The 18,232-nt window shown below is 28.9% G+C and overlaps 1 protein-coding gene across 1 annotated transcript; it reads left to right on the top strand.

Moving 5' to 3' along the window:
- Positions 1-834: 834 nt before the first annotated feature.
- LOC107453112 (multiple coagulation factor deficiency protein 2 homolog) lies at positions 835-16,967 on the top strand. The gene is made up of 5 exons (XM_016069802.5): positions 835-1,078; positions 3,198-3,295; positions 7,758-7,841; positions 12,083-12,207; positions 16,667-16,967. The coding sequence occupies exons 2-5, from the start codon at positions 3,207-3,209 to the stop codon at positions 16,792-16,794; spliced, it is 426 nt and encodes a 141-aa protein (XP_015925288.3). The 5' UTR covers positions 835-1,078; positions 3,198-3,206; the 3' UTR covers positions 16,795-16,967.
- Positions 16,968-18,232: the final 1,265 nt, after the last annotated feature.

Consider the following 18,232-nt stretch of genomic DNA (forward strand, 5'->3'; position numbering starts at 1 on the left):
CACTTCTGACAAAAATTCGAAAAATATATGTTGGTTGGTTGGGTTTTATGCCACTTGCCACGCCGGCAAGCCTGCTTGGTGCAACCGAGCAAATTTAGGGCGGAGTGTGCGATTCTTGTTTTTCAGTGGCGCCATCTATGGCCAGGAATTCGACTTCTGCCACATCATAAGTCACACCTGTTTATAAGGCGGACCCATTCATGCATCCATTCATTCACAGATCGTAATATTGACCAGAACCAGAGAACGATCGGTCTCCAATCCAGTACCTCGACAGAACTTTAACGTGTATCAGTCACCAACTACACGGGGAGTCTTCAGCCGGCGGGGTTCGAACCAACGAGCTCTCGGACAAGGGCCCAGCGCCCTACAGACCAGGCTATCCGGGCCTCGAAAAATATATGTAAAACACATAATATTTTCGAAATAAACCTCTACACTTTAAACGTTTTATTCAACGCTGATTAAAATTAGAATATTAAAGCCGAAAAAATTCACCGTTTGATCCTTTTAAACAATTTAAGCCTTATTAATCCCAAGCTTTAAGCAATTAACTACTTGCGAATTTAATAAAGAATTTTGTTCTTCTTGATTTTAATCAAAACATCCCAAATTAAAGCAAAAGTTATTTTAAGAAATTACAAATTGATCATGCTTAAAACAAGACATTAATCTAATTCAAAGAAAATTAAAACTGAAAGCAATGAAATAAAGAGCGATAAAAATTACACTTCCCTTTTTTTATATAGCTAGAATGTACGGAAATTTCGACCCATTCCTATCTTTGATGTTTAAATTATTAGGCGATTTAAATAAGGAAACGGAAGCATATTCAGGATGTTATAAGCCACCCCATGTGATAAGCCATTCTTTTGCTTGTTGCTTCGCCTCTATTCAATGCCGAATTTGAAATAAAACAGCTCGTTTATCATTGCCTATTTTATTGCTTTTATTTTAATGCATTAAGTTGTTTGTTTTATTGTTCTTCTGGTGTGTTGCTGTTAGTAACGCTTTTAATTTAAATGCTATGTAATTAACTTATTCAACTAACATCGCTCAACAGGATTACTTTAGAAAGGTGAGTAAATCTTTTGAATTAAGAAACGTGTACAAAAACAAATGCACTATTTCATTCGAATGTAGTTTTCATTATCCATTTAGAATATTTTTTATTTTTATGTCGCTTAAATCCTTTTATTTTATATATATATATATATATATATATATATATATATATATATATATATATATATATATATATATATATATATATATGCAATTGTTTTATATTCACTGCGAAAAAAAGTATGGTTAAAAGCAGAGTATGGTAAAATTTACCGTGTTTCTAGCTCTATTGGAACACCTAAAATATCGGTATTTTTTTCCGAAGTGCTTTGGTACCGATCTTGGTAAAATTAACTAAGCAACCATTTTTGCAATGCCATTTATGGTGATGATGTAAACAAAAGATACACAACTGTAGTTATCGTCAAAACATATTATATAATACTGACAAAATAACAACTGTTTGAAAGAATTAATGCGAATATATTACTAAAAACGTGCTTGTATTTTAAACGAACTTTTTTTGCTATGAATTCACCGAATTGATTCTAATATGCATGAAAATATGTGTTCCCACCAAACAAACAAACAGGAAATAAATGAATAAATAAAACTGTAACAGTGAAAAAGTAAATGAAAATGTGACTACATGTACTGTAAAAAATTAGTTTAACTTGACTCTAGAAATGGTGGTAACTATATACCATTTTTTTGACATTGTAGCAGGCTGATTGTATTGACATTGTAGCAGTTAAGACAACAAAATTCCTTTTTGACCAATAAGTGATACTGTAACAAATTAATTCATCAAATATGTAAGCAGAATGCATAAAAATTGCATTTTGCTTGTTCAAATAGACTTTTTAAAAGCATACGCTCTAATTTCTGATTTTTTAGGAACTTCGTCGAATTCAGAAATTTTGATAGCGATAAAATTGCATTGTTTTTTCAAGAAAAATAAATACAATGAAAAATAAAGACGTGTAGCTGTACATATTTATGACAAAACTATTAAAAGACATACTCTTTGCGCTTGAATCAAGTATCAATTGCGCTGTATAGATTCAAGAAAAGATAGTTAAGGGGCTATTTGAATTGATTTTGAAGTTAATAGAAAACAATAATTTTGAATGTTAAAAAAAAGTGATTTTATTTTCCTTCTTTCTCCTTTTTAATATATTACAAGTATGCAAACTTTACCTGCAACCAAATGCATGCACTCATTACACTCAATCTATACTCATCGTTGTTTTTCGAAACTGGATGCAAGAAAGGGGGTTTTCTTTAATATAATTGCTTACTGATTATTGTATATGAAATGAAAGTATGAGTAATAGCGTGTTTGTGATGTACTTTGGATGAATCCTTTTCTGACATTATTTACTGAAACAAAAGGAGCTCACACTTTAATAAAAAAATTTGCCAGCCGATAAATTTTTTTTCCTATGGCTCCCAGACTAATTCAGGCACAATTTCTCCTTAATTTTAAAATGCCAACGCTTTTCCAACTAGCTTGAGTCCTCAAGCTTTACCTTGGTTCTGTTTCAGTTATCAAAATGTTTTAAATCGTTTCTAGAGTATTACATGCAGGACTTCATTAAATTTTGTTCAAGGAATTCTTATGTGTTGGAGTAGTCCACATAATCCTCTACCTGGACACCAATAGTGTCAAACTCTGTCTGGTGTCCCACCACTGATAGTTTTGAAGGCCGTACCAGTCGCAGAGCTATCACCGAAACAGCTCAATAGGTGCGAGATATACGCATGCGCACCAACCACTTTTATAATAATTGGGGATAGAAAAATGGCAGTCCAGGTTTAAAAATAAATTGTCCTAGAGGAATTTTTAATAGAAGGGCCTTGGTTCACCCTCGACAGTCATGTAAATGGGATGATGTCACATAAAACTTATCGCTATTTTTACCATGAAGCAAAATTTAGAGAACTTTCCAAAATGATTAAATTGAAAAAATAACATTATATGGATTGACTACGAGAAAAGAATTAAAGAATTTCAAATTTAATAATTTAAAAAGTCCTGCTTATTAAATACTTCATTTTGCTAATCTTATCAGCTCCATATATAGTTATTTGAGTAGTTATACATCTTTTTTTTTTGACTTTTAATGCAGGTTTTTATAATGATCTGGAGATTCCTCATACTGATATGTCTGCCTTTCAGTTATGCAAAAATAAATGAATCAAAAAGAAAAATAAAAGTAGATAAGGAGTAAGTGCTGTTATCTGTTCAATTTTTTTAATTGTGATTAATTTAAAAATCTTTCCAATGTTTGTGTGTTTTTCAGTAAAGGTACATCTGTTTTAAGTTAACTTAATTATTTATGTAAAACTGTAATTTCAAATCACATTCAAGTGTTTTTTCTGATGAGGAAAGCTATTGTCGATAATCATTTTTAAAAGAGAGCCTATTTAAAACGTATTTTGATATTTTCTTAATTTTGATTATCCCTTTATCAGAAAATCGAATGTATCAAATTCCATCTATCACTGTATAAACATTTTTAAGCATATGAGCACTGAAAATAAAACAATAACAAGCGTGAAATTCCAATCATTATACAACAAACAGAAAACGGTTCTTGAACCTGCTATAGATACTTTTAATTAATAATAGCTATACATAGAAAATAAAATCATTTTATCAGAAAGATTTCAATCCTTTGTAAACTTTGCCAAGAAGAGTGAATAACAATGTCAACAAAGTCTCCGAAGTAAGCAATCTATGGACTGCTATCGATACTGCAACATTTAATTTATAATACCTATGGATTAAAATTAAAAAGTGTAAGTCACATGAATTTCAATCTTTTCGAATGAACGCCAATAAGGAATAACAATGTCAATTAAATTCAAAAATCAACCAACCATCATTAGCAATCTGGAGTTGGATTTTGATAAGTATTATTCACTGATTTTAATTTAAAATCACTTGTTCAAGATTGGAAAAAGTCACTAGACCAAATAGATTGTTTTAGAAACAGTGCCAAGCATGAATATCATCTACATCAGTATCTTCTAATTAATGATTTATTGTGAAATGATCTTTAATCTGATTTGTGGAGACAATTTTATTACGTTATTTGTTTGCTGGAAAAGTTTTAAAAAAAGGTGTCAAGTATTGAGATTTTTCATTTAATTTTTCAAATTTTTTTTGTACATTTTGTTTTGCATTTTGCATTATATATGGATTTAGTTTGCTATTGTTATGCAAGAAACAATGATGATATCGAAAAATCAATAAATAAATCCAAGACTAAATATTCAAAAACTACCTAAGATACACTGCATTGCTAGAATTTTCAGTCTAAAATACGGTAAAATAACAAGCAGCAGCCTGTCCATCTAGTTAACAGTAAAGTCTACGTTTAAGAATACTTTTTAAATTTACGGTTTTAAACCGTTTATAACTAGTATAGTAAAAAAACATGAATAAAAAAAGTATGCGGTTTTTTACCATTTACCACCAGAATGGTTTCAAAACCATTTGAAAATTAAGTGGACATTGGAGCTAAGCTTTTTGTTAGGTATTGGGCATAAGGGTTGGGAATACAGGACACTGGAAACTTTTAACATATTGAAGGAAAGGGAGGAAATATTGTGGTATCAACGCTGGGGCTCGAATCCTCGTTCTGTCAGTCAAGCATGATATTTACAGATTAACTCTCTCGGCTATAACACGTACACAGTTTCAAGGAACTGAGCTTATTAGGTGGGCCCAGTTGGTGTGATAAGACTCTGGTTGTTTAACTATATTAGATAAAAGCATTTAATAAACGGTTTTTCCCACTGTTTACAATTTCAATACCATCTTATTTATGGTATTTGAACGTTTTGTTTGAATATAATAAAATAACTATTAAATAGATTGTTATCAAACCATTTTTTTCAGAAAAATTTCTAACAGTGTATATCGTAACTAATTATCTGAATCGAAGTTTCTATCTTATAGTCTGAGAATATATTAATCATTTCTGAGTGCAATAAAAAATATGTTTTATAGCTTTTAAAAGTTAAAATTATAGTGATTTAAAATTTTCTGCTCTATATCTTAAAAAATTTACGTTGTTGGAATTTTCCTTCTAAAATTATGGTAAAATAATTGGCTGTAACATGTCCGTCAATTAACCTTAAAACTTACGGTAAAAATCATTTTTAATCTTCATGGTTTTGAAACCATTTGGTTTTTTTTACCACTTACAACTAGCATAGTTTCAAAAACATAAAATGGAAATTTAACTAGACATTGTAGCTAAGCTTTTAGTTAGGTAATGGCATTGAACATTGCAGGACACAAATTGGAGAGTACAGGACCCTGGAAACTTTTCATGTTTTGAAGGTAATGGAGGAAATATTGTGGTGTCAAAGGTGGGATTCGGACCCCTATTCTATCGGTCATGAGACTGACGGATTAGCCCTCCCGACTGTAATATATGTATCCAGCTGCAGGGCATTAAGTGGCTTCATTAGGTGGACTTAGTTGGTGCGATTAAATACTGGTTGTTCAACCGTATCAGGAGCGAAGTGTTAATGTTTTTTTTTCACAGTTAACAGTTTGAATCCATGTTATTTGTGTTTTTTTTCTACTGTTTTATTTAAATATGGTAAATTACCAATTAAATCAATTTTTATTTGGCCATTTTTCCGGGAAATTTTTACAAGTGAATCGTTAATAATCTTATTCATATAAAATAAAATTCATGATCGAGGAATTTCTGAGAAAATATACGAAAATATTAGTTTTTTAGAAATTGTTGTACTGAACGACGTAATTCTTTCAGAAATTAGATAGAAATAATAATTCCTAAGAAATAATTTTGATCACTATTTTAACGCTTGCTGGATTGGGGTATAAAAACTTCACCACTTATACTTAACAATAATATAAACTACTGAAATATAGATTTCATCTCTCAAAACAGTTTTATGCAAACTGCACAATTAGAAATTTCTCAGAAAAAATGGTTAAATAAGAATTTATTTACTTGTTATTTTATCATATTAAAACAAAACAGTCAAATAACCATAAATTAGATGGTATTCAAATTTTTAATTGCGAGAAAAACTGTTTATTAACAGCTCTCACCTAATAATTCACGGAATTTTATCGCAACCAACTAAGCTCACCTAGTGCAACAACATCGTACAAATTATAACCGTAAAGGTTAATCTACCAGTATCATGACAATGGGAGTTCAAGACCCAGCTTTCAACACAATTTAGTTCAATCAAAATATTTCCTTAGTGCCCTTAGTTATTTTTTTAGTGTCCTACTCTCCCAATTTGAGTTCTGCTCTCTCCAATGCCAATTACCTAACATAAAGCCTAACTCCAATGACCAGTTAAATTTCTTTTTTGCTAGACATTTCACAATTCAATTTCTCTTTTTGAAATCACGGTAGTTGCAAATGGTTGAAAACCTATATGGTTTTGTATCCATGGTCTTATAACCATATTAGTAGTAAACGGTTTCAAAAACGGAAAGGTAAAAAAATTTATTTACAGTAAATTTTACGGTTAGTTGGGTGGACAAACGGCTACCGCTTATTTTAGCACAATTTTGGAATGAAAATTCTAATAGTTTGTGGCTCGCGAGCCACATATTGTGATTCGAGAAATTCTTGCACTTGGATTAAATTTTGAAGCAAATCTAGCCATTCACTGTCTTAAACTACATGTTTTTTAATCAGCCATTTTAAACTTTTAAAAAAATATAAAAAATAAAGCAGATTATTACATTTTCGACGGTTCTTCTTAAATAAATTTATGGTTCAAAATTTCCGGGCTTAAAAAGGACTATTTCTCTTTTAAAACAGAAAACAGACTTGTCCTTTCGTTTATAAAACAACAACTCTTCGTATTGACGGTTTCTCCACTTTAAAGATGTCCATCTGAGGAAAGACACAAGCTTCACTGCACGAATTACATTCACATACATTAAATATATATATTTTCAATTATTCAATTAATAATTATATATATTCTAATAATATATTTTTGGTTTTTTTTTCGACAGTCTTAGTAAATAACATATTTTTGGTACCTTACTTTGATTACCAAATCATATAACGAATTACATGAACTTTCTTTGATTTATTATGCTTTTTTGTAAGTTTAATTTTTAATTAATGCATATTAGGCTATCATTTAATTAATAAATATTAGTATTTAAGTCAAAATATTATGCGAATCAGTATTTTAAAAAATTACTTTATTTCAAATTTTTAAAACAATTCCTTTTAAACATGCTGCATTAATAAACTAACTAAAATATGCCACAACATAAATATGCGAAACATATTTTTAAAAAAAATATGCTTCGTATTTATTTAAAAGAAAAATACGAATAAAATAAAAGCGAAAGAGAAGTTTCATAATTAATACAAAGCAAAGTAATATGTTTCCATACAAAAACGTTTCTCTTTATTTCTTCAAGCTAACAGAGCAATTAAATTATGGTTATGATTATTTATCTGCAAAATACATTAGGAGCCTAAAAGATTACGAATATTATAAAAGGAAAATCTCTTTATTGAAATATTATGCAAGCATGCATAATATATGTATTAGATTTAAATATCCTGAATAGCTGTTGAAAAATTCTATGCAAAATAATACCTAATTTTTTTCTTCAACGAGTTGTTCTGAAATATTAATTTTTTCCTTTTGTCTAGACACTTGAAGTTTGATTTTGCCGATATATTCGGTCCTTTAACTGCTTTGTTCACAGATGATAAAATGGATTTTCAATATTTTGCGTAAGTATTATTCATTGGATTTTATTCGACTTACTCTCTCACGTCAAATAGTTTAATTTTTTTTCGTTACATCTTAATTTTCTTATTTTGCATTCAAACTTTTCTCGGGTCATATGTGTCTTAAGAATTAATTGTGTAATGTGATTAGACAATTAGGCTTACAAAGGCAGAATTTAAGAATTTTTCGCTTCCACTCTTTTTTTTGTCAAAACATCATCTTCACAGTAGGAAAAAAAAACTTAAAATAAAGATATACGATATTTTAAACACAAATAATGGCGACTATAGGCAAAGCCAATTAACAAAATGCAGCATGCTAGCCATTGTGCGTTGAATTGCTAACATGCCAAAAACTTATGAAATAAACTTTTCTTCATCTCTGCCTAGCACCGTCAATTTTGATGATAAAAATGTCAGTCTGAATCCCTTTAAAGATTCTTTTTTCTTACTGTCAGTATCATTTTTATGACGAAAGAAAGTAAGTGATATCCTTTTAAATATTAAAATTCTGTAAGTGCAACAGTAACCGTTATAAACGGGTAAACGTTTCAAACACTATTTTGAATGGTTCGCATGCTATTTCTTTTTTGAGGAATTTCATTTACCAAGAGTTCACATATTCGCTAAGTTATTTATCAGTCACCCTGCATTTGATACAAATTCCCTTTACAATTAGAAAATTTTCTTACACTTCGAACATTATGACTATAAAATCTATTGAGTTCAACAAGATGAAAACTTCGGATTCATATTTATTTGCACAGATTCATGCGTACTCGTATCTAAATGGAGAAGTTTAAAGTACAATGGATTTTACGAGAAAACAGCTCAGGATAAATAAATTTATATAATGAAAATGAAATTTTAAATAATTGAAATTTATCTCATGAAACATTTTATATAAAGTTCCATAATGAAAAAAAAAATCGAAAAACTATGCATTAATCTTTATAGTTGTGAATACCTCTTCAAGCGGTCACTGCTAATATAAAAAGATATACTGCATTCATCAATCTATACAGGGTATTACATAAAGATCATCCTTAATATGTATTTTTAAAATTAACACTTACATTAACATACATTAAACATAACCTCAATTTTGAAGCTAGTAAATTTAGGTGAACCAATTTACCACCAATTTACCTGAATTACATATATTTCTTACGTTTAGAATAAATAAAAGATCTTGCATGAAAAAACTTTAAAATTAAAAGCTTTCTATGGGCATATTGCTATTCACAATGTTATTCTCTCTTAGTATTTTACAAAATGTATTTTTAGAATCATTATCAAAAAGAAAAAAAAAGGTTTGCCACATTGGTCACAAATTAATATTAAAGTGAGGAAAGACAAAAACGTTATCGATATCTGACAAATCACAGTATAGGAAACGTATGTAATAAACAACACGACACATTTGATTGCGGTTAGAAACAGACATTAGAACAGCGGTTAGAAACAGAGAGTATTGAAAGACAATTATTAAAATTTTAACCTTCAATCAAACTTATTTTGATTTTTATTACATTCGGATTCCTCTACTGTGATTGGTTAGATTTCAAAGGAATTGTCGCATGTCAGATTTTAATTTTTCCCTAGATTATATATTAATTTACGACCCTCAGTGAGTGTATTATATTTTTTTTTTTCATTTTTTATTGGATTGTAAAACGCGTAATAATGTCGGTCATTACGAAACACCCTGCATAAAGGCAGAGTGTGAGTAAAAACATATCATTATTTGCATAGAACGATTTTTGTTTTAATATTGTCTCTATTAATTTGCACCTATTGATCTAGAGTAAATTTTATTAGGGAAAAAAACAACAAAATCTGGACCCTTTTTAAAGAAATTAAAATTTTAGTCAAACTAATCATTTCATATCAAGTATATATTTATACTAAACTGAACTCAGCGACAGCTCATAGAGGGCTAAGGCCTACTGCGCCCATCTCAGTTTTCTTGACCTTTGGGCTCATGTTTCGGTTGGGTAGTCAGCCCAAGGCGGAGCCCTCAGTGTTTAGTTCCCAAGCATGCTTGGTACTCATTGTATGGACCCTCTGAAGGGAGTAAATTCTAAGTCAACCCTACTTGGCCCGAGGATCGAACCAAGGACCTGCAGCACGACAGCGAGTAGCGCTAAAACTTAGCCACAGGGCGCCGTGTATATTTATAAATAACTTTAATAATCTGCATTTTAAATAAAAGGCTATCAAAAACAGTTTTATTTTTTTTATTTGTTTGCTTTCTATTTTAATTTATTTATTTATTTATTATTTATTTATTTAATAATTATTTATTTAATATTTATTTATTTAATATTTATTTATTATTTATTTATTTATTATTTATTTATTAAATATTAATTTATTATTTATTTATTTAATATTTTTTTATTATTTATTATTTATTTATTTATTTATTTAATATTTGCTTATGCACTTACTTACTATCGATATTTTTGTATAAAGTTAAAAACTATTAGCTAGTTCAAGCTCAAGAAAAAGATCTTAATATTTAGAACCTGTTAGTGACCTTTTAAAGCAGAAATATTAAACTTTTTTTTAATTTTTAAACTGAACTTTTCGAAGCACTAAAAGTAATGATAACAAAATCTAAGATTAATGAATGCAAATATTACATTTTGTCCAAAATGAATATTTTTAGAAAAGCTTAAGAAAAGAGATGAAAAAAAAGTGGAATGTAAGGTTGGGTGAAAAAAAGAATAATAAGTAAATTAAGAGTTTTATTGACTATTCCAGCTTATCAAACGTGAAAAGAGTTTTGAAAAATGATTTTCCTTAAGTCAGAAATTTATGTAATATGAAGTTCCATTTAACATTATAAGAATCAAAATTTTTGGGAACATACATTAATCATACTAGCCTTTAATTCAATCAGATTTAATGGTTTGTACTTAAAATGATTATAAACTATGTGTAGAAGTTTTATAAAAACCAATTGTTAGGGACTAAAATCATAACTTAATTCACTTATCACAGTAGATTCATAGTTTTCAATATAACAATGTCTTTTTTGAATAACTTCATTGAATAAAAATATTAAATTATCGAGAAAGTATGTTTGAAATATATTTTAATGTTTCAAAGTAAAGGACCTAAAAAGCAAAAGAAAAAAGCATTTTAGAATTTTTTATTTATTTTAAAGCAAACAAAAAATCCAAAAATATATAATAGTGTTTTTCGTTTATTTTTTGCTTATGCATATTCTCTGTTTTGTAGCTTTTATTAATTTTTTAAGCACTCTCAAAAATAAATCTCTCACAATGATAATTCAGAATACTCTTCAGCAGCGTTTCGCTAATTTTGAGATCATTCAAGAACCATTTCGTCAAAAAATCATGTAATTTGTGATGAAACGTGAACTCTCAAAGGCATGATGAAAATGTTTCCTCAACTACAAACCTCATATTAATGCGTCAAGGGAAAACTGAGATTAAAGATTAAAAGCATTCACGCATAATAAAGTATATGACGAAAAAATTTATTTTTCAAATTTAAAACTCAAACCACTTCAAAGTCGGTCGTTGTGCAAGTCAAATAGTTACAAAAAAAACTTGTTGAATTTAAAAATATAAAGGTTTTTTGCAATGAGTCAATAAAATCTCTTCCTTGATTTTTCTTAGTCTAACACATAAATTTAAATTTTTTAAAGCCTAAATGCAAGGAATTTTACTTTTCAGTTTAAATAATTAAGTAACAGCATTTTTTTATTGAAATGTAACATTTAGGTTCTATAGAAGCCACATAAAAATTCATCTAATATATCGGAATCTGCATAATAACCCAACCTAAAGTTAGGATAAAAAATTGAAAAAAAAAATTTTCATTAATGAAGATTAAAATATTTGTGTAAGCTAAAAGACCAAAATAATACATTTCATTTATACTAGCGTTATATTCTTACTGTCATTTTAAATTCAACATGCTTTTACCTGAAAACTAGAATTTTATATTTTGCTTAATATATTTCGCTTAAAAAAAATTATTGCAAGAAAAAAAAGTGGAAAATTCAGGCTTGTTCCGAAAATCCTAAGTATTTTTCATTTTGATTAAGGAAATATTCTGGTAAGCAATGTTATAACTTCGTTTCGATATGAAATTAAAAATTTGGAGAATGATTTTTCCTAATATTATTTTGCACCACAATTACGGAATTTATTATAAAACCTCCTACAATAACCAATAATCGATGTTTCTATTTTCTTTTCTTGTAGGGTCCATGATTATGATAGCAATAATAAACTGGATGGTTTGGAACTCTTTATTGCCTTAGGCCACGAATCAGATCATGAACACCATGATTCAAAAACTAAAGAAAAGCAAAATGAAGATATAGAAAGTAATTACGTTGTGAAATAGTGATTTATTTTTGCATATATATTTATTGTAAAGAGAGCCTACTTCAGTAATATTATCATTTATAGTGAAAGAAAGTAAAAGAAAAATTATCGTAAGAAAATAAAGTTTTAAACTTTTCTTTGTCGGAGAACAAAAAAAAAATCTTAATTTTTGTTAGCTTACTTCAAAAGAAAAAACTAAATTTATATTTACTATAGATGATCGTATTTTTCGTTTTTTATATCTGGAGATCCAATACTTTTATTTTTAAAAGCATGATTTACATCGAGACAGCAACAATTACCTGAAATGGTTCTTAAAATTATAACAGTAAAGGACATTTTTCCCCCAGTGCATGAGATTTTTTAGCGGATCCTGGATATTTTCACGTCGCAGATTTAAAATCTGCAATCGATTTTTCTCTTTAAACTTCAGCTTCCTTAATGATGTTTTTTGTCTATTCTTGTGTCGAAATATGCAAGTTTAAAAACGTTATGGATAACAGTGGATCGTGTAAATGTAGAGATTGACTTCTGGGGGTTTTAAAGCGTATCATCAAGATTAAAATTGCATATGAACTGAAATTTGCGTATGTCGTAAATACCTGCAAGGAAGATTCCCTCTTATGCTGTTTCTTCAGGTGCTTTAAAACAGGTCATAATAAGGAAGAGCTCCTAGCCGCCTGCAATAACATTGCCGGACAGAAGTTCCCAAGCAATTTTAATTCGGAACTCCCCTAGAAGTTTGTCGTAACATACATACAACCTCTTGTTATTTATGACGTTTTTAAGCTTGTGCACTTCGATAAAAATTGACTAAAAATAACATTTAAAAAATCTGTATCCTTAGAAGAAAAACCAATTTCCTATTTGAAATCCCCCACAAACAAATTAGGCACGCTAAAGTATTTGTTTAAATGAGATCAAAAAAATTGTTATTGTATATTTGTTTTTTCATGTAACTATACATGATACAAAAGCATTATTCGATGTGGGCTGTATAGTTAAATTTTTTAAAAATCTATGTTCGCGCGTTACTGTATATTCTCTATAGCTTTGAAATCCCTGTGTATTTTTTTCCATAGCATCCATGTAATATAACATAAATGGTTAGGACGCAAAACCCTTTTCGATTGTATACGTATTCTTATGGGCCAAAAAGCACATGGCAGTATTTAGTTTTCTCACATGATTTCTTTGGTTCTCATCAGCATTAAATTAATAAAAGTTAAGGTACTGTTTACCTCCAAAATATTTCAGATCCTTGAATTAAAGGTATTTACCTATAATATTGGAATGATTTTACGTAGAGTGATGGCTTCCCTAAACTCTAACGTTAACGCTATTTGTACTTCACAGCGCATGCGCAAAACATTTTCCAACAAATCTCCGGTCAATAAAAGGTAGAAAAGCATTACGGTTAATAGGAAGATTTCAAGAATTTACGCTAACTTCCATACGCTCCAGTACTTAAGGTTTTAAATAATTGCTCATTGCGCATGCATCACCTTTGGTGAAATGCGCATGGGCCCGTAAGAAAATATTAAATTTACGTAAAGAAAAATAAGGGATTTTGTAAAAAGCCATAAGTTAAAAATGCTAACGTAGTGAGATATCATTTTAACTTTGACGATAAAATCAAAACAAAAATTTACAATGGACGTATCTACAAAGCTATGGCATACGATTCAAGATGAGTTTCTCTTCATGAAAGTGTAGTGAGCAGAAAAAAATGGTAGATTTTGATGAATTCAGTGATGAAGAAGGCAGCTTATAATTCAGATTTGTAGTAAAAGATTGAAGAAATTTTGTTTCTGCATGAAGTTCACAAATAACCATAACTTACAAAAGTTGGCTTTAAACTACATAGGTAAGTTAGTGGTAATATAGCACGATTCATTTCTAAATTTCACGAACACATTTCTTCAAATTCGCATTCCATGTCCATGGTTTGAAGGCCGGCTAAAACAGAAAACAATATTTAACAGCTATAAACAGAGTGCTTGTAGCCTTTTCTTTCGAGCGTTAATTGCCCCAAAAAGACGTAAAGATACGTAGCATCTAAAATTAACGCGAGAATACGCAATTGCTTCACATCTTACGTACGGGAGCGTACGTAACGTACGAGCTTACGAAACGTAACGTACGAGCTTACGTACGGGAGAGTATGGAAGTTAACGTAAAAGTGCGAAATATTCCTAATGTAAGATAAACGCTACGCAAATGCTCTTTAATTATTGATTATCCTATCATAACGTTTGATTATTAATCCAAATTTGAGGTTTATTATTAAGGAAAAAGTTTTTTTTTTAAATAAAAGTTAGTTATATTATTAACTAATTACCCATACGCAACTTATTAGAATCGGAAACTAAATCTGCAAAACCAAATCAAAGTTTAATAAAACGTTCCAGGATTTTTCAAATGAATATTTTTTGTTCTTTGATATTACATTCTGCTTATCGTCAAGATTGCCGAACTCTAATTTTAAATTTAAATAATAAATTAGCAAATACAAAGAAAATATACCTTAAGTTTGGGTTTCCCTTAGGAATTATATTCCTTTTCGAAAATTATTAACAAAATTAAAACCTATGGATATGAAAAACAACCTTATTTACATATTCTTGCCACTACGGGATATACCAATTTAGTATTTTGTTGAAAACAAATAAAAATACTTATTTAATTTCTTAGAACATTTTATGACTACACAAAAAAAAGTTATTTATTGAAGAATTTTCAACACATTAAAACTCTTAGTCAAGAAAATTTGCTTTTAACTATTATGACTATAATTTTTTTTTTCATTTATACCGTCTATGAGTAGGAGTTACAAATAATAGCGTCGCTATGACTTATCTTTTAATATCTTTGAACAAGAGACTTAAGATAAGAAATCCTAATGACACATCAAGGGATAATGGCTTTTACATCGTTTTCGGATAAATCCAGAATCTTCGTTTCCCGAATATTGTTTACACTTCTAATATATTTTTAATGACCTTTCAATAGAAAAACAAGTAATAATTTGACAAGATTTTTTTTTCATTCGTTTATACATGTGCTTTTTTTAATCTGAATATCTGCTTGGCTAAACAAAGTCGAATTTATTTTTTCTTAAGTCAGCTGTAGCAATAAATACTAGGGTATCGAGAAATACGAAACTGGTTGTCACTAATAATAAGTTTTAATAATATTCGTAAGCAATAGATTTGATGCATAATTTTTTCATTTGCATGTAATTCATAAGGGCCTATAAATTATTTGGATTTTTTTTAATTATTCCATTTGGATACCGCAATTCTTTTTAAGCTATTTCTATTTTTTTAAGTATCGAATGACCCAGAGGACAACTAAAACAGAAAAAATGCAGGATTTTCTTGTTTGGCTTAAAAGTTTTCAATTTTCACAGTAAAACTTTTAAGTAAGTTAACTTATATCCATATTTAACATCACAGCAATTATTAAAGTTTATAATATTAAAGTGTATCTAGACCAGGAGCTAACATTTCTTTAAACTTTGTTTCGTAAAAATTTTGTCATAAAAGATTAGAGCTTTCCCATTCTAGTGATTTAGGCAGCAAAATGTGCATTTGCCTTGCTTTTCTTAAAAGTTCTGGAAATCTTTTAGAACGTTTCTGAAATCAAGAATATTATTAAGTCCTGGTTTAAGCAAATTTTATCATTTTTTCCAGTAAAGCATTCTTGAGTTTTATAGAATTAAGTCACTCTTGACTGGAAAATATTTTGAATTCACAGTCGTCGTCAATATTTGAATAAAAACTCAAACGCAAGTAAATGACTGTTACCCAAACCAAAAGCGATGAAGTCGTAGACTCAGGGGTAAGATGCTAAAATTGATTCTTAGAATCAAAAAAGAAGGTGAAATTTGATGTGAGCAAAAAAGATACGGTTTGGTTTACCTGATACGTTTATGAGGTAAATAGAATATATTTTTCTGAAAAAATATTATGTGGATATTTGACAATTCATTCTAAATTATGAGGTTTAAACACTAGCTAAAACGAAGGAGGATTTTTGTTCTATCCAATGCATAGCACATATTCGGACTAATTACATTCAAGTGAAATATTAAACAACAGTAAAAATTTCAATAGTTTAGCTGGAATATTTTTTTTTCGAGGATTGGGTTAAACTTTACATCCCTAAAGCGCTAATCATTTAGAATTGCAAATGCCGGATAAGCTTTTCAACATTTCGAAGTAATTCGAAACGCTTATCTTTTCTTTAATCAAAGGATTAATACTATAACAAATTATTATTATTTAACGTTTTTTTATTAAGAAACATGTTCGCCAGCACAAAACACTTCCTTTCCTCTGTATTATACTTTGGAGTAATTATAATTCCAATAACAAAGAAACACATGCAAATTAGTTAAGTACCCCGCTTCCTGATTATTACGATATGATTATTAATGTAATTTATTTTTTTCAGGACAAATCGATGATATTTTTCAAGATCATGACCGTAACGATGACGGATTTTTAGATTTCAGGGAATTTTTATCAGTTCAGCGTGATTACCCTGATTTAGCAGGAGAAGGAAAAGTATCAGCAACGTAGTTCTTCTATCGTAGTTCTTCTGTCATTTTCTGTGATAAAATAACAAAATAGAAAGATACTGTCTAGTCAACTGTAAAGCAAGAGGCGCATTTCTAATTGTGGAAATGTAATGCAAGTTTCAAAATTGATTTACTTTGGACAATAAATTCAACTTTTTTTGATTTAGTAATAAATATTTGTCAAAGAGTTTATGGAAATTCAGAAAAAACTATAATCACAACATAAATCGAGTTCGAATTTCTGTACAACAGCCGGAATACTAGGAACAGATAAGGGGTACAAGTTTTTCGGTATATATCTATCAAATGATTGTTTTCTGCTGAATTTCTGGAAGAGAAAATTGTGTTTATTTTCATGCACCACTCCCACTTTTCGGAAAATTCAAACCACTGAGTGTTTATGGAATCTGCGCTGTTTGTTGTAATACATTTCGAAATTTAAAAGATTGATAAAAACATCTCATCTAATTAATACTTAAAAAGACCAAAATAGCTTAAAAAAATCTTATTTGGAGATCCTTCACTTATTCTCATTTTACACTCAGATTTATAGATAAGTTAATAGAAAACAAATGTGAGCAAACAAGTAGATCATTTGAAAATGTTTTGATTATAGGGGCAAACGTGGATATTATAAGCTTATATCCTGTTGAGGAAAGCTAACTGAAGATAGAGAATTTTGTGGAATGAAATGTTATTTTAAACTCCATGTTTAATAATTATAAGTTTTTATGGTTTGATTTAAATTTTGAAATTCAATTGCACAAACTAGTTTTTTTGCTCAATCACCACCAAGACCATCATTTTTACTCAAAATTTCCATATCTAAAACTTATTTGACGAAAAGTTAAAAATAAATTGCACTTGTCACATATGATCTCCTGTAAGAAACCTAATTTGATTTTAAATAGCTAGATAGTATTATGACCAATCTAAGAGAAGAGAATCTTAATTTTTCATTTACTATTACAACCATTTAGTCTTTTTTAATTTTATTAGTTTTATTAATTGGGATTTCATGTTATTAGAAGATAGTTTTTAAAATACATACGTAGAAACAATTCCGGTAAAATTACTGTACTTTATGGTAATTACGATTCTGGTAAAAAAACAACAACATAACTCTGCTAAATTAGCTGTATTTAAACCATTCATTAGTTATTTTTTTCCGTTCATGTAGTGTTCCGTTCATAATCGGAAATTCTAGATTTAAAAGTTATAGTTCTCATTAAAAAGTAAATTTTAAAGAATAAATGGATTTTATGTCATTCTCCAAGTTCTCATGATAAATTTACGTTACAAAATTATATTTTATTGCTAATTTTACCAAAACCATAGCCAAAGTACCTCGGCAAAATTACCGAGCTTTTTTTTGTTACCAATTAGACAAAAACATTGTAAATTATATTATATTCCTGTAATTTTAACAAAGTGCATTT

Source organism: Parasteatoda tepidariorum, chromosome 6, assembly GCF_982258835.1.
Source record: "Parasteatoda tepidariorum strain Cologne lab strain chromosome 6, Ptep-v5.0, whole genome shotgun sequence".
In the NCBI taxonomy this organism is placed as follows: Eukaryota; Metazoa; Arthropoda; class Arachnida; order Araneae; family Theridiidae; genus Parasteatoda; species Parasteatoda tepidariorum.